A 17,773-nucleotide genomic window follows, 5' to 3' on the forward strand; every position below is an offset into this window, starting at 1 on the left:
GCGTGTTCATGACGTCATCAGGATAAACCACCACTTGGTCAACTCTGTGCATTGTAGCTCTTATGTACATTCCGAAGAGGTTCACCCCGTGCGAGGAAACGCGTAAGAACTAGGTAGGTTATACTCGACACCAAGCAAGAAAACAGGAGGAAAGCGGTAAATAATCAATGAGTATTGTTTTTGGTCGGTTGCCAGGCAAGTAGGCTATGCACTAAAAAGAGCCCTGTCTGTGTGGCTATAAGGGACCAACTCGTATCAGGAGTAAAGGTCACGAAGATACGAAACTGTTGGTAAATATTTAAGTTTCTTTTCCACACAAATATGCAATCTACACATTTGAACAAATAAATATCAATCGATATTCTTGCAGCCTGATTTAGTTCGTAATGAATTGCAACAAGCGGAATTGCCACAAGTTAGTTTGCAACGAATATTTAACTGCGAAACAATTGTGTAGCCTAAATAATCTATCAAGTCTTTCATTTGTTTTCGATGGTAATGTATGACTGTCTATGACAGTGGTTCTCAACCTTTTTTGAGCAAACGCCCCCCTGACCTTACTCTGACTTTCTGATTTTGCGTTGGTCACTAATAGCAATGAATGCCCTCTGAGTCGGTTTTGGTGCAAAAAATAGAAAAATAGTAATGAATATTCATGACATGCAATTAAACTTCCAGAGCGACAGGAGAGAGAGAGAGAGAGAGAGAGAGAGAGAGAGAGAGAGAGAGAGAGAGAGAGAGAGAGAGAGAGAGAGAGAGAGAGAGAGGGAGAGAGAGGGAGAGAGAGGGAGAGAGAGGGAGAGAGAGAGAGAGAGAGAGAGAGAGAGAGAGAGAGAGAGAGAGAGAGAGAGAGAGAGAGAGAGAGAGAGAGAGAGAGAGAGAGAGAGAGAGAGAGAGAGAGAGAACCCTGTGGCCCGGGCACCGTGACCTTAGGCACGGTGCCCGGGCCTACCCAGTTATACAACTTTGACATTGCAGTTGTTCGATAGCCTGCATCACAGACTCCCAATAGACATGGACTGACCTGTTGAGCTGAGACTAAACCTCCTGTCTGTATTAAAAGAAACATGCAGAATAACATTATACTAGCAAATGTTCACAGCTTACATTAACATTGCAAATCTGCATTATCTGAAACCGATATGCTTTTATACTTTAAATTGAAGGATTTTCATGTCAGACAATTTTTTTACATCTTACTGTTGAACCAGTATTAGGCAAGTGCTTATTTTGTCCGTTCATGTAAGGATAAGGTTCAAGGGTCCATTTAATGGACCCTTGATTTGGTTATACGTTCTGTTTACACATCTTCCTTCATGTGGCAAACATATATTTCTGAAATATATATTTCTCATCACAAAAGCTTTGTATTTTTATAACTTATATAAAACACTGTAGGTTGAAGAACGCCCCCTCTTCTGCTTGGAGACGGATCCTCCTAGACCAGTGGTTCTCAAACTTTTTACCATGAGTACCACCTTAGAAATGATTTGGCTCTCCAAGTACCACCGGAATTAAAATAAAGTGCGTAGGCCTATAACTACATAGAGTTTACACAGAAGGCATTAATATTAATAACACGATTTATTATTCACATAACTTGACTTGACTGAAGCAACCAACTGTCTATAACTCATGTATTGTATTTAAACACTTGCAACGGGATAATACTAACAATTGAACAACTGCCTCAATAGGGCTACCCAGCAAATGGGGATATCATCTGGCATATAACATACCAGTCAATCTAGTGAGGTTATTAACAAGTATACTGTATTAAAGCATTCAGAGCACTGAATATTAATTTTAACAACTGCAGTCAACCAATCATGTGAGGTAAATTGTACTGCATCAAAACATTCAAAGAATTGAACATGAATATTTAAATACTGGAGTCAAACAATCCTGTTATAAGTAATCATGCGCAGCAAAGAGAGAAATCATGTGTACTGCGATAACACTGTAATCAAACTATCATGAGTAAGAACAAGTGTATCATAGAAAAACAACGTATTCAGTATTAAAAAATACTGCAGTAAGTGCCATAAGGTCAGAATATAAACTATGTTTAGGTTTGAAGGAGAATGTACTCAGGCACACATTGAAAAATTAGGCCTATCATGCTTAGTGGGAGGGGTGTGATGTCTGGGTCGATTGAGGTTAGCTTTAGCCTCAGACTTGGTTCAGTATCCAACCTGCTTCCAGCACACAAGTTGAGGGGGGGATGGCATCCCCCTTTGGAATTAAAATGATCAAAATCATCCCCCTTCTGAAACAGCCATCCCCCCTTCCCATCCCCTGTTATTTTATCAATTAATGTGGAAATATTACCGCCATTTCATTATAGCGGTTTCCTTTTTCAATTCGGCGCAAGCAACGTTACTTTTCCCAGGGACAGATTTGACAGCGATACGGCATTCTCGGGCAGTATGCTATTGCGCAAGCACGCAGTCGTACTTGCGCAATAGTGCCTTCCCGAGCTCTCATTCCACACCGTACGAAACTGACGCTGGTAGCGTGAAGCAGTCTCTGCATTTCAGACATCGCTTCCGCAGGCAACTCTGTCCCCTTTTCTCCCTTTCATTCCAACCCGTGAGCAACGCTAGTCTCTTCCGAATGCATTTTTTTTTAAAAAAATAATAAGAATCAGTTTTTAAAATCCTTAAATGTGATGCATGCCTCCGAATCGTGTGATGTGTCCGATCAGCTGCGTTTTTGGGGATAAATTAAGAGCGATGACATGACAGTAGTCATCGCTCTTATTTGCGACCATTTGCGACCAAGAGAAGCCTGGTCGCAAATGGAATGAGAAAGCGCACAGCCTTGTCTGAAAGCGCATGATATTCGCTGCGTCGCTGCATCCAAAAGTCCAGAAATGTCTGGCCTCTGAAAGCAGACTTTCAACGTCTCGTCACAGGACGATTTTGCAAAAATGTTGCTTCCCCTACTCGTCGTCACAGCAGTAAGTCAATGCAGGTTTAAGATGATTGCATATGATGGGTACATGGCCTAGGGATGGGCACGAGTAAACTCGAGTGATCGAAGGAAATCCTCGAGGATCAATCGAGATCGAGTACTCGTTTAATCAAATCTATTTTTAGAATGCAACGCATCTGCAGCAGGAATAGGCCTGATGATGAACGGCAATATTACCAACCAAACATGCAATGCTTATTCTCCATCAAAACAGTCAGCGTTATCAGAGTATTCATTATTTATTTTTGCAAACGTTCAAAACACATTTTCCTTACAAAAATAAATAGGCCTATGCGTCTCACAATTTAAATCACGTCGAACCAAGGCCTGTAACAGTTTAAAAAAAACTAAAACGAAACAAGTAGCCTAACCATTGCAAATAATTTAAAAATGCAAATAAAATGGCAGCAAATGGACTATGGATTACGCGTTGTGATCTTCTCTACACGGCCGGGATTACGGCTGCGTCTTGCGGCGGTTAAAATAGCCGACACACTTGGTTGCTGCGGGTCTGCTTTCCCGAACTCACCGTTGTGTTTCAGGACGGAGCATATGTTGCCGCCTAGTAGGCCTACTTGTAGGCCTAGTAGCTACTCTGGTAGCTCGATTTCGCTTGGCATATTTTACATTTCACCTTATGATCTCCTATTTCTTTAAAGTAGGCCTATTTCAATTCTTCGCTGCGCTTTGCTTTAACCGCCATCTCTTAACTTTTTGAATTCTGGCGTGCCTGCACACGGCACGGAACGCGCCACACAGAAATGGATACATTTAATTTGCTTTGTGCCCACGGCATGCGTTAGTGGCGCCGCACAGAAAATTGATACATTTGCTTCAGAAAACTTTGTTTGTTTGTGTGTATGCAAACTCGAGTTTGCCTGTCCACCAACCGAGTTCATTTGTAACGAGCAGTACTCGAGTTATCGATTCCCCACGCCCATCCCTGATTTTTTTTTTAACGGTTGCTTCAACTTCAAAAAATTGCTTCAAAAAATCGTTCATACTCCGCGTACCACTAGAGGGCGCTCGCGTACCACCAGTGGTACGCGTACCACAGATTGAGAACGGCTGTCCTAGACCAATCACCTTCCAGCTAGGGGTGGGCGATTTGGCCTAAAAATAAAATCTCTGATTTTTCAAGCCAAACCTGATAATCAATTTTAATTGATTATTTTTTCTATATATGACAAATATCTGTTTATATATATTGTTTTATTTTTCAATAATTGATTTTCCTTTAAAAAAATCGATTATTGACAAAGAAATCCAATTACGATTAATAATCGATTAAATCGCCCAGCTCTACTTCCAGCTGGTCCCGCAGAGTCCCTGTGCTTCCAGCATGTCCTCCGTGGTGCGCCTGAGGCTGCTGCCTAGCGCCCAGTGCCTGTACACCCAGCCCGTCCGGGTGCTGGTGGACGGCCTGCGCCCGTCCCAGGTGGTCACCATGAAGGCCAGGGCCACCGACGACAAGGGGGTGCCGTTCCACGCCTCCGCCGTCTACAGGGCCGACGCGGGCGGGGCCGTGGACCTCGGCAGGGAGCCCTCGCTGGGCGGGAGCTACACGGGGGTGGAGCCCATGGGTCTGCTGTGGTCCCTGAGGGCCGACGCCCTCCACACCAAGTTCCGCAAGAGCGACTCCCGGCAGCCTCACGTGGTCAGGTTCTCCGTGCACGATGGAGAGGCGGGGGCCGGCCCCCTGTTGGCCGAGGCGACCAATGAGAGGCGTCTGCTGGCGGATGGGGTCGAACGGCAACCAATCAAAGAAGGGAACATCCGGGGAGTTCTCTTTGTACCCCCTGGTGAGTGGCAGAGTGATAATTTGGGTCAGCTATTGTTTCTGTAAAGTTTTTTTTCCCCTCAAATTTTGTAAAAGTCGTATTGCAGCCCATTCTGTAAATCGAAAACTCTTGAAATCAGGTATGGTTACCAATAACTGCCACTACCCATAAACCCAAATTTGTGTTACTGCACCCAAAGGTGGCGCTATTATAAAAAAATATGAATTAGCCTTATTTCTCCTCACCAGATTGACCTGGAATCAAAATTCTTTCAGAATATTAATCTCTAGAATCAGTGCTTTTCAATAAACATTTTGACCATGTGAATGAGGCTGCAGTTCAGGTTTATAAGTGAAAAATCTTTCCTTAAATATGACAATTAAATGTTATATTTTGTTCTTGACTTTTAATTTTGCTCAGACCCCGTTAATCACCGCTTGCGGTTATATTTCTTATCCGTTTAAATATATATTTATTTTACTTTAAAGTTGGAATGTCAGACATGCCCATTTAAATCTCCCAACATTAATGACAATTCAATTAAATTTAATTCATTGTTTATTCAGGGAAAATTGGCTCAGTTCAAGGCTCTTCTACAGAAATGCTTTGATAAGAGGACAGAAATACAGGGTGTAGAAATAACATAACATCAGTAATTACATCAAATAAAATCAGAGAAATCAAAGGTAAAAAGAAAATAAATAAATAACAGTGCAGTTTGAGAATTTAAAACAACAGCACTGAGCTACATCCATCTATTTTTGTAAACTCTTAAATTAATTTACTGGCATATTTGTTTTTAAGAGCTTCTTGAATAGCATTCCATCTATATAGGGCAAAAAAGCTAAAAGATAATTTTCCAAAATCAGATCTAATGTATGGAGTAAATTAGACTCTTGACCGGGTACTGAGACAGGCAGACGTGAATTTCAACAGGGAGGTAAGGTAAAAAGGCAGCTTCCCAAATAGGGCATTGTAAATAAAAAGAAGGCAGTGCCTGTCCCTCATAACAGACAATGAGGTCCCCTCCACATTTTTTTAAAGTGCACCATGTTTTAAAATGATCTCCAGTGATACAACGAATGGCACTGTGATAGACAGTGTCAAGTGGTTTTATAACTGAGGGGGCAGCATGCATCTATCCAATGTCATCACTGTCCAAAGCTTTACAGTAAGACATGGCCTGATTCTATAAAGTGAACCCAGTTTTACTTTGACCTTTTTCAAGTTGAAGTACTTTTCAACTTTAAGTTCAAGTACATGAGTTTTAAAAGACAGTCTGTCATCTGGCCAAATACCCAGGTATTTATGACTAGGGACTCGCTCAATTGTAGTACCATTGAAGGAGCAAATCTTATTGGCTGGAGAGATGGGCTTCCTTGATTTCGATAAAATTATGAATTTGGTCTTGGACTCATTTAGGACGAGTTTGAGTCTTCTCTATGCCATCAAAAGCAGATTGAAGCTTGGACACTGCTTCTTCTACAATCGTTGCATAAGCATACAGGATTGTGTTATAAAAATGAGCTTCACACTGCTCTAATGGGGTACAGATATCATTTATGTACAGTGTAAACAATAATGGGCCCGAAATGGAGCCGTGTGGGACACCCGTGTTTGGGACAAAGTCCCGAACAAATAAATTCCATAATAATCATTCTACATTTTATACTGTATATATATTATAAGTACATCACTAACCTCATGATGTATCCAACCCTCACCAACATTTATTATAGTTGGTTTCATTGTGTTGGTGTGATGGTCATGAAATTAAAGATGTGTAGTAGTGCAACCAGTATCAGCAGTAGCAGCCTTCTGAAGCTCAAGCCTGTAGAACCCATGATTTCTCAAGCTTGTAATGCACTATACTTTCTATTGTGCAGGAGACGGCCCCTTCCCTGCTGTCTTGGACCTCTACACATTTGGTGGTGGGCTGTCTGAGAGACGAGCCGCTCTCCTGGCCAACTGTGGCCTCATGGTTCTGACCCTTGCGCTGTACGGCCATGACGACCAGCCCAAGAAGGTCACAAAGCTTCACTTGGACTACTTTGAGGAGGCAATACAGTTGTTAGGGAAGCATCCAAAGGTGAGTACCCTAAGGTTACCTTTTTAAAAAGAAAAATATTAAACCAAAAAATTATGAAATCTAAATGCAGATAGAGATAAGGGGCCCTATTTCAACGGTCTGAAACGCAAGTGAGAAGCGGCAAGCGCAAGTAGCTTTGTGGGCGGTTCTACGGCGATGTCGCTAGTTTACCGGCGCATATCTAAAAAGGGTTTGTCTGAAGTAGCGTAATTATGCGTAGGTGTGGTTTGGGCGTAACGTGCAATTAACCAATGAGAGTGCCAGCTCCCATCCCCTTTAAGAGCCATGAGCGCATTTGAATCTGACGAGTTGATATTTTGACAGCGCGTCTGCAGTCTGATGAGACAGATGCACATGAATTTCAAACTTAAAATGGCTCAGTTTATGGCCAAATAATATGGCCTAATTCACACATGGAATAAGGTTATCTTCCACAACTTCAAAAATACTGAGTCCTCAAATAAATTTCAGCAAAGAAAACGTATATGATATAACATATGATATGCGGTAACTGTGGTTCTATTTAATTATATACGCAATACATTATAAGCATCGTTTCTTATCAGTATTGTATGCATTATCGTTTTTCGACTTGTGTTCCCTCGTTAATATACATTGCCATGGACTGTATTATGCGTTACGTGTTTAGTTTGCGTGTGTTTAAACAGATGGGCGCGCGTGTGTGTGTTACACGTACACACACGCGCGCCCGCATTCATTCATTCTTTTTAACACTCACTCGCGGTAAAACAATGTTTTCTCACGATCAAATACTCATCAATCCTAAAAGTTATGGGCATGTACACGATGTCTGTGTCAAGAAAATATGTGTTTGCTGTACGATGTTTGCAGATGCATTGATTTAAAAGTACAACTTATTACCCAAATAATTTACCAGGAATGTGTGGCTAGGTAGATGAGAGGAGCAAAGTGTATGCGCGAGTTGCACAAGCAACATTATGCATGCGCCCTTAAAATAGCATCTGAACAACGCGCCACTGACTTTAAACCAGGTATTCCCTGGTTTATGGCGCAAGTGATTTCTGAAACTGCAAGATAGCACCAGGGAACGTTTGCGCCAGAACACGCCTCCTCCTTTCGCCGAGCCGCCCCTTGGGGCGCAAGATCATTCCCTAATTTACGGACGCGTGGCGCAGGAGGGAAAAGAACACTCTGCGCCAGTTGCAAACTAGCAACAACACATGCGCCAGTGATTAAGTCAATTGCGCCAGATGCAAGATAGGGCCCAAGAAGTTTCAGCCTCTAGTTCATCTTGTGTGCTGCCTTCCATGTTCTTCTGCTCTGAGCTAGGTCTGTTTCAGAAGCCGATGCAGAGTCTCTGTCCTTAATTGATCCCTAGAAAAATTGGTGTCAAAGGTGCTCCGCTCAATGATAGAAGCATTATAGTAAACATAGATTCTAGACTTACAGATCCCATATCATGCTTTTTAAGGGTAATAATGGCATTTGGGGGTACTACTAGAATACATGCCTGTATGTTAGAAATACCTCTTATTATTCTCACACGGTTCATTTCTGCTCAACCATTTACAGCATCTCTCAAAAACGGTCTGATTTGAATTATGTCGCTTTAAGGCCCCCCTCCCGAGTAGCACAGTCTGCTTTGATTGGTCGAATTGGTTTAAGTTTATTAATTATTATTAACTATGTAGCTATAAAAGTGGCTCATATGCTGGGATATTGCATGTTACATTAACAGTGTTTTTTACTCACAGGCTATGGATTCGGGCGTTGGCATAATATCAATATCCAAGAGCGGAGATCTGGCACTTTCTATCGCCACACACTTACCAAACGTTAAAGCCACCGCATGGATAAACGGCTGCTGCTCCAATGTTGCCATACCCCTCTACTACAGAGGAAGTCAAATACACTCTGCCCTGATGTACGACTCCAAGCACAACACAGTCACCAAGTCTGGGGCTTTGAACATAAAGCACGGCCTTCACGACCCTCTGGCTCCGGAGAACGAGGGATCCCTGATCCCCATCGAACGAGCCACAGGGCACTTCCTCTTCGTGGCCGCCGAGGACGACCTCAACTGGGACAGTTGTCTTTTTGCCGACCAGATGACGGAGCGGCTGAGACGTCAGGGGAAGGATAACTTTGAGAAGGTGGTGTACCCAGGAGCGGGGCACTATCTGGAGCCGCCGTTCGGGCCGTACTGCCCGTCCAGCTTCCACGGGGTGGTGGGGGCGCCGGTCGCCTGGGGCGGGGAACCCAAGGCCCACGCCAAGGCTGAGATGCACCTGTGGAACAAGATCCAAGAGTTCTTCAGAACGCACCTGTTCCCAGAGGCTGGGGCAGCCAAAGCTAGGTTATAGGAGGCTGTTCCCCTCTAACCGTGGAACAAGGCTGATAGGATAGGAATGACCTGATTCCCAAACCTTACAATTTATTTACAAAATCACTATCTGATGATGTAATTTGGTTTACATCAGGCGTATAGGCTTGTTTATCTCATCCTCAAAATTAGCTTGCACTTAACACCTTCATACTTGTTATGCCTTTGTATGTCAAAGATCTTATAATTATTGTACGATAACAGCACAATCAGGCAAATGGTCTCTCAGGTAAGCATATATAACAAGGGTTTCCTAAAAAAATCATTAGAAGTATTACGATTCTTAAGAACTGTAGCAACATTGAAGGCAGCGCAATAGTAGCCGCACTACTACTCCTTCTCTCACTGCCCTCAGAAGCAGTGTCCCTGGGGCCTCATTAGCCGACGACCGACTCGGGAAGACGCCAATCTGGCTGTCCTGAGACACAAGGCGCTCTATCTACTCTCTGCTGCTTTGAGTCACTGGTAATATGTCATCTGATCCGAATTGGTTTTGGTTCTGTTGCCAATGCAGACCATGTGACTCATGTACGGCGTCTCTTGCATAAGCTGTACCTCTGTCCGGAATCCAATAGAATGTGAAAGCTGTAGCGTCAACGATCAATGACACGGTTGTACTGTTGTTACACTTTGCACTTAAACATGGCCTCACAAAGTTCCTAATTTGGTGGTGATTTTTGCCCCCTTGTGTTGAAATGAAAGACGACTACAAAAAAACAAAAGGCATAACACAAAATGCGTAATCTACTTGGTCACTTTCCAATCTTCAGAGCACTTCATTTTCTCCTGTTCTTTTTTTCTTGAGATACTACCAAGCTAACTGATTACGTTGCCATGATTATTGAGACTAATAAATCTGTTGCTGATCCCCCAGTTTCCATTGACTGATATTGTTCGTATGTGTGTATAACTTCAAAGTGCCTTATTGCTTTTTTGCGTTCTAGCTACATGGGTGTAGGCAACATTGCTAATCTGTTGGTTTACTTTACTTGAGTCTAGAAACTAATTATGGCCCTCATTAAAACAGGGAGCCAAGTGGCAGCATGTGATGTTATTGTCAATGGCCACTGTCTTCGCGCTCCTCTCTGTGTCATTAGGTTTATACATAGCGGAAGCCCCCCGGTCATTAACTCAGCTGGATCAGGGCTTCTGAGTCAACTGTATGTAAGCTAGGACGTCTCCTGACTCAATGTGTCTGCATCTGTGTCTTACCCTTCTTCGGCAGTTAACCCTGCCATACGCCCCCACTCTTAACTCTGCTCCACCGTCACACATAATGCAGAAATTATCATTTTATTGAAGAGCTGGCACGATGTTACAGCCAGAGCAGGTGGTAAACGATGGCATGTCCCAGCTCTCCCTTGAGTTTGTGTGTGGCGATGGCTGATGTCTGTGTGCCCTGATTGCCCAAGGCACCACAGGTGTGCATTGCAGCCTCCCCCAGCCTGAGTAATCAGCCTGACGGTGGCCAGGTGAGGCTGCCTAAATCAGCCACCAATCACACAGACTCCGTACCTACATCTCACCTCAGCAATCAGTGTACCGATTGCTTGGGTTTTCTCTGTTTGAAAACCGAGGAGAGTAGGCCCACACACAGATTCTATCTGCACTTTCGTCTGTGCTGCCTTGATTAACACTTCAACAAACTTGAGCAAAAACTACTTAGGGTTTCCAAAAGTCCTTGATCTCACACTCTCCACAGCCTCTTGCAAGTTGCTCAATGATGCATCACACGTGTATGCTGTGTGCGCTGCTTGTTAAACAAGGCAGTGTTGGATCAGGTTATCCATAATCTTCCTACGCTGAGCATTGTCGACGAAGTCAGTGTGTCGGATCGAAACGACGACTGTCATCACTCGCATGACACATGTCCTGGTTGCTCTCTGATCATAGTAAAGCAAGTCTAGATGTCAGGGCTGTTTAAGGGCTGGGGACTACTTTACAAGATTATTGTCTGATGCATACAAAAGTTGATGAAACATGGCGTTGATGGTTCTTAGCTCAGGACCTAATCAATTCTTAGGAACCATGATGAAAAGCAGGACTTGTTTAAAGGTACTGTAGGTAAGATTTAAAAGAGGTACGTTTTGTAGAATGTCATTTGTACACAGCCATCAGTCGGCTTTCAGTGATTGAAACGCTCTGGGAGAATATCTGTTTTGAGTCGACTTGGCCTGCCTCTGCTTGACCACGTTCTGATATTTCATTGTTCATGGCTTATTTCTGACTAAACGGAGCGAACGGATCCACAATGCATTGCGCGTCTGTCCCCATTCAAAGTCAATGGGGATCAGTCAACGGACGGAGGCAGTGGGCACGAGTCGTTACCCCCTGTGCCAACTGCATCCGTCCGTTGATGGATCTCATTGACTTTGCATGGGGAGATCCCGAAATGCATGGTGGGTCCGTCTGTTCCGTCTCTTGCGTTCAGAAGTTGAGAAAATGTTAACTTTTCAGGCTGCAACGGATCCGCCAGCCAATCAGAAAGTGGCTCCGTCGGCGAATAACACTCCCCCATCCGTCAGACATACCTTCCGTCGTCCTTTGACAGACGGATGCAGTGGGCAAGCTGCGTTAATAATTAGTTTGGGGACCCCATCTTGTAATCAAGCACAGGTGCATGAAATGCGACATTTCTAAACGGGAGAAATGAAGGGAGGGGACAATTCCGCTCTTTTCTTCTATCTTTATTTACAACTCTTGTATCTTACCTACTGCACATCATCTTCAGACTGTCCCATTTGCTCCAATTTCTTGATGGTGATAAAGGGAGAACAGACACACTGACTAAGCCAGGCTTACGGAGTTCCAGATCAAAGAATTTCCATGATCTAAACTCATCAAAGGCTTCCTTTTCATCAAGGGATTATCATTGAGCCCAACGTTTTCGCATGCACACTCAATCTGGTCCTCATATCTGCCACTATATTCTGTGTCTGTCTGAATTAGGAGGGTCATGATTGTGACAGAGTAGACAATGTAGTTTGTGGGTGTGATTTCTAACATGGCCTAAAGCAACGGTTTTGAGACCGTTGGGAGCGAAGCACAAGGAAGTAAGAGAGAATAAGGAGGAATATTTGGGTACTACTTGAAATGAGAACATAGAAGTAGCAATAGAGAAGAGCAATGAGGAGAAACAGGCGTAAGTGATAGATTATGCCTTTGACATATGATGTATCACAAGCCAGATATACACATACACGTACCAGGTATATCTCAGCTCTCGGACCACATACAAAACTGGCCAAAAGTATCATTATTTTTTATATGTTCTGTCCTTAACTTACTTAACACTAAGTTCATTTTGAATAGCAGACTATTATCCAAGGAGCTGAGTTGGTGTATTAGTATATTGTTCATTAGCTGTGAACAAAATATACAAAACAATGTCTATTTTGAAGCAATGTGTTAAGTTAATGCATGCCACAATTTTCTTCATAAGAGAATGATGGCCTCATTCAATGCCATCATTCTCATCGGTTTCCTATTTTGGCCTTGGCATGCGTGTTCACACACACCCTCCACATCCATTTCCCAACCATCGGCCATCCACACAAAGTGTCCTTGTTGCTGACTTGACTCAATCCACTTTTACGCAATAGTACCACTGGGGAGCAGCATTTGGCTAGGTGTATGTCCCACAATGCATTGCATCATACTGATGGTGTTAACTGCTGGCAACAGTCTGGTATCTGATAGCAACACTATGTGTTCCTGTACGTCTGATATGGATTTACACAAAACTACAGACTAGCTTGGACTTGTCCCTAGGGACCAGAGGATGGACAGAATGTAATCAGGACCAGAACGAACACACACACACACACACACACACACACACACACACACACACACACACACACACACACACACACACACACACACACACACACACACACACACACACACACACACACAAAGTCACATGGAGATAAGCTCACTTGCATTCGGAGATATGCACTTAGAGCACACAACACAAACACAAAACAAAAAGAAATAACAAACCTACAGAGGCTGCTTTTTAACTAAACACCATGCGCCCCTTTACACACACACACACACACACACACACACACACACACACACACACACACACACACACACACACACACACACACACAAGCATTGCCTGCATCCCTTTAATTACACAAACACAGCACTTTTGTGTGTGTGTGTGTGTGGTGTGTGCATGAGTGCACGTGCACATGCAGCCACACGTGCACGCGTCTCTGTTGGTGTTTATGTAAGGTCTGAGCTGAGGGGTCTGGTAGTGATTAAGATAACGGCTCGAGGGACGGGCCAGGGATGGGGGGGAGGGGGGGGCAGTGGGGCAGGGCGACACCATGATTCCTCGCCGGTATTTTTTGCCATATTCTGAGAACATTATATTGCAGTTGCTTACGTCCCATGTGCCATTATGTTCATGGAAAAGTGTTATCATTTCTTCATAACCAATAATTAAATTAGCTATAGCCAAGCACCGATAAGCAAGTGACTTCAGATCCCTTATATTTGTGGATGTAATGGATTGAAGTGTTTATTAGAGCCATAAATCAATTGATTACGGTCGGGTTGTAGCCAAGTCAGTTTTGCTAGTGACCACCAGGGGGCCACAGCCTTTCCGGGGAAGCGTCCTTATTGGACCCCGGCTGGCTGGAGGTCCCTGGGCGGTACTTACCAAAACGGGTGCTACTCAGCGAGGACGCGTCGATAACACATCACAACACCCGCAGCCATGGCAAAATGAAAGTACCAGGACTGAAAGAGAACGTGTGTGTGTGTGTGTGTGTGTGTGTGTGTGTGTGTGTGTGTGTGTGTGTGTGTGTGTGTGTGTGTGTGTGTGTGTGTGTGTGTGTTTGTGTCATATTTCTTGTATAGATAACATACATCGTTGTCCTTAAAAACGGAAGCTATAAAAGGCATCAGGTGGGTTTTGGATCTCTGGTAGTGACAAGATGGCAGACGCAGAAGGTAAAGGAAAACCCCCTCACCGTCATGTGTCTTTAATGTGGAGGAAGGAGCCTGGAGCAGGAATCTCTGTTCTTGGCCTGCAGGGACCTTGAACACACACACACACACACACACACACACACACACACACACACACACACACACACACACACACACACACACACACACACACACACACACACACACACACACACACACACAGGCACTAAGAAAATAGTGTGAAGAACCTTGGTGGAAGTATGTGTGTGGGTTGGGGGGCGGGGAAGGGGTAGGGAGGAGGGGGTGCAGGCATTCCACCCCCCCCCCCCCCCCCCCCCCTCACACACACACACACACACACACCTCCTGAGTCAGACATCCCAGCTATGCAGCAAGGTTGATTTGATATACGTCTCTGCATTACCTGCTTTGGTAGTGTGTTTGTGTGTGCGTGGCCACACACACACACACACACACACACACACACACACACACACACACACACACACACACACACACACACACACACACACACACACACACACGTTCAGGGTGTTTGTGTTGTTATTTTGTGGGTACCTTTATGTATCAGACATGCATTATAGATTGAACGAGTCTGGCCGTTGGGCAGGGTTTGTCTTGGGCCAGCGTTTGAGGCGCTGATCGTCTGGTCCGACCCTGGGTGTCTGAAATCACAACCAGAAGGTTCCGAGGCTCACGCAAAACACTGGAAATATGTAGCTTCAGGAAAGACAGACAGACAACACACACTCAAAAAAAAAAAAAAAAGCACTTAAGACATAGGTTGCAATCAATACCACTAATTAGAAATGTGTCAAAGAATGCAGCGTTTCACATCATTTAGTCGGTGTGGTTAATTCTTCCCTATCTGGTGTGAAGCTGTGTCTCGTCCAAGGCACAGGGTTAGGAGCAGCACAGTAAAATGTTTAAGACGCCATTACGGCAAGGTCAACAAGAATCCTGTCGCGAGCGTTGGTCACGCTGCTCCATGAGGTGTCCAGGTTGAGTGGTTGGATTGTAACTTACTCTTAATATTTACGTTTACAATTTGTGCAGTTATTTCAGATATACATTTTGAAGTTTGACATTTTGAACAAAGTTTTCATTATGGTGTTTGCAACTGTTGTTGCCCTGTCATCTCTTTGCTAAATTAGTTTGGAGTTAGTTAAAATTGAAATATAAATGTTGCATATTATACATTGATCTTAATATAAGAGAATGTCTTCAGCTAGCTGTAGCACCATTATTTTGATATCTTACTTTCATCCCTGTATGATCAACAACAATATATCGCTGCACATTAACGGGAGATATCCATTATAGTAGCCAGACTATAAGCCTCGTACTCCCAGAATGCACCTTGGCTTTGCAGCTCATGAAAGAGAGGGAGATAGCACAATTCGTTCTTGGTAACGTAGGATGCTAATATGGACACACATTGGAGTTAGAACCCAGTTCATTTATGCTGGACCCCAACAGCATTAAATCTCAAATCTGAAAATGTACCTAGAAACATGTTTTATAAAGTACCAATGTTAAAAGTCTGCTTTATAGATCGTCTCTTTGATTTATTATAGCTGTAGTGTCCACCAGAGCTTATCGCTTTCACTGAAAGAAACCACCAGGTGAACTGACAGAAAAACTAAAAACAGAACACTGTTATGTTAAACTCATCATCCAGCCACAGAGGGGCCAACCGTTCCGTTTGCTTTCGACCAATCGCAACCCCCTCCCCACCTCCTCACCCAGACACATCCATACTCACTATTTATTCCAATCTCTTCCCCAGACTTCTCTTTCTTATCTCTATCGCTCTTACACACACACACACACACACACACACACACACACACACACACACACACACACACACACACACACACACACACACACACACACACACACACTCTGTCGGTCTCACCCTCCAGCTGGGGCCTATTAGTCTATCTCCTGCGCTACAGGAAGTGAACTATCATTTAGGGCTGACAGGTACATAGACTGGATCTTACTGGCTGTCCTGCTGTTGTGCTCCCACAACAGGCCAGTCTTTCTGTAACAACGCCCAGGGACTCCTGGGGACTCCTCCTCTTTACCAGCTAACCCTGCATAGGTATATATAGGTGTTTTAGTGTGGTGCATAATGGCACACACCCCTTACTGTAACCTTGGAGAGAGCTCTGGTAAGCTGCATCCTATGAGTCAGTACATTTCAGCACTGAACTATCTAGTATGGTACTATAAACTATACTTAAGGCTATGCTACGTAACATTTCTACTGCAGCTATTTACCCACCCGAGTCATTTCATCCAGGGAATTGTTCTATGTAACTGCGGTTCCACCGTGGGCCGTAACTAACTTCCGTCTGAGAATGATATATCTATAACTGTAGGTACAACTCCGGCCACTAGGGGCTGCTAACGGGAAGACTTGCACAATGGGGGATAAAGTCGTTTGTTTTGAAGGCATGGGACCGACAGATGTAGGGAAACAGAACGACAGAAACACACACACACACACACACACACACACACACACACACACACACACACACACACACACACACACACACACACACACACACACACACACACACACACACACACTCACTTTTACTCAGCTGTTGTTCAGCCTTTCTTTTTGTTTGTGAAGGAGAAGAGAGAGGAGAAGAGAGCTTTGGAAAGAGAACCATGGGGCCCATGACTTCAGAGCAGTATGCGATTCCTGCTAATGAGTTTCTACTCATTGGTAAAACCCTAATGAATTTGCACAAATGATCTCCATTTAACGACGGCGCTGACGTCCCCCTTCCTGACTCCGGGGCACCTCTCAGGTCTGTGTACCTGAGTGGTGCTGGTGCTTGCACTACGCATTCAGTATTACCTTGTTTTTTTCTGCAGACATTGACATTCTCGTTTCGTTGTGTTCAGCTGTGGCTATCGGGTTCACGATGGCAGATTCCAAAAATGACTCAGAGGCAATAACAACGGCATCCACCCAAAGAGCGACGGGAAGGAGATTAAAGAGGTTCAACTCTAGCTCCACGGCCTCTACTCCTATCGCACTACATCAAGTCTGTCCGGTGATGTCAGCCTGGCTGCTGGTGAATGCTAAGCGCCGTGGACAGCTTCACCTCTGAGACGCCTGTCAGAGGGGACGTTGACATTCAGAGACACAGTGCGTCTCATCCTAGGTCTGGTGACCAAAGAAGGCTAAAGAATTCCATTGCCAGCGACAGCTCTGTAATTGTCGTGTATATGACAATAAAACCAACTTGAATCTTGAATCTTGGTGGTGGTACTGCAAGCCTTAACTCTCCTCTCCCTGGTGGGATACAAGTCGCACACTGGTTGTCGATGTAATGCATGTATCCCTGGGGATCCTTGCTCATTCTACAATGATCCACAGTGTGAATCCGCCTGTTTGTATATGTGTCTCATTGCTGCATGTATTTAGTCTGGTTATGTATCTCTGTTATGTTCCTCTCTTGCATAGCGACCCGTAGAGACAGGTATGTTGTCAAAGTTTGTTTGGAAGTGTGTAGTAGAAATTCCAATAGACAATGGGGCTAAAGTAAAGTGGATGACCGTGCT

General features: G+C 44.1%; 1 protein-coding gene and 2 long non-coding RNA genes across 11 annotated transcripts in view; 2 read left to right on the top strand and 1 right to left on the bottom strand.

Moving 5' to 3' along the window:
- Window positions 1-10,079, top strand: LOC115548313 (acyl-coenzyme A thioesterase 3-like). Of its 7 annotated transcripts, none has more exons than XM_030362844.1 (5): window positions 10-113; window positions 196-290; window positions 4,289-4,778; window positions 6,644-6,846; window positions 8,583-10,079. In XM_030362844.1, exons 3-5 carry the CDS (start codon window positions 4,319-4,321, stop codon window positions 9,189-9,191), a joined length of 1,272 nt encoding a protein of 423 aa, XP_030218704.1. In that variant the 5' UTR covers window positions 10-113; window positions 196-290; window positions 4,289-4,318; the 3' UTR covers window positions 9,192-10,079. The 7 variants fall into 7 exon arrangements, with proteins under 7 accessions (XP_030218699.1, XP_030218703.1, XP_030218704.1 ...); XM_030362841.1 differs by having other exon boundaries at window positions 11-113; window positions 4,277-4,778; XM_030362842.1 differs by having other exon boundaries at window positions 11-113; window positions 243-290; window positions 4,277-4,778.
- Window positions 8,980-17,773, bottom strand: part of LOC115548315 (uncharacterized) — a 20,336-nt gene continuing 11,542 nt past the window's right edge. For both annotated transcript variants that reach the window (XR_003977571.1, XR_003977570.1), the window contains 3 exons: window positions 14,741-14,847; window positions 14,203-14,269; window positions 8,980-9,116 (listed from right to left, as the gene is read on the bottom strand). This is a non-coding gene — a long non-coding RNA (uncharacterized LOC115548315). The remainder of the gene's footprint in view (window positions 9,117-14,202; window positions 14,270-14,740; window positions 14,848-17,773) is intronic.
- Window positions 13,344-17,466, top strand: LOC115548316 (uncharacterized). Of its 2 annotated transcripts, XR_003977573.1 has the most exons (3): window positions 13,344-14,182; window positions 16,833-17,013; window positions 17,111-17,466. It is a non-coding gene; the product is annotated as an uncharacterized LOC115548316 (long non-coding RNA). The 2 variants fall into 2 exon arrangements; XR_003977572.1 differs by lacking the exon at window positions 13,344-14,182 and having other exon boundaries at window positions 14,744-17,013.

Source organism: Gadus morhua, chromosome 8, assembly GCF_902167405.1.
Source record: "Gadus morhua chromosome 8, gadMor3.0, whole genome shotgun sequence".
Taxonomy (NCBI): Eukaryota; Metazoa; Chordata; class Actinopteri; order Gadiformes; family Gadidae; genus Gadus; species Gadus morhua.

Coding starts and splice junctions, on each gene's coding strand:
- LOC115548313 (XM_030362839.1), top strand. CDS start 4,319: ATGTCCTCCGTGGTGCGCCTGAGGCTGCTGCCTAGCGCCCAGTGCCTG. Junction 4,779..6,643: donor AGTTCTCTTTGTACCCCCTG/GTGAGTGGCAGA, acceptor TCTATTGTGCAG/GAGACGGCCCCTTCCCTGCT. Junction 6,847..8,582: donor TGTTAGGGAAGCATCCAAAG/GTGAGTACCCTA, acceptor TTTTACTCACAG/GCTATGGATTCGGGCGTTGG.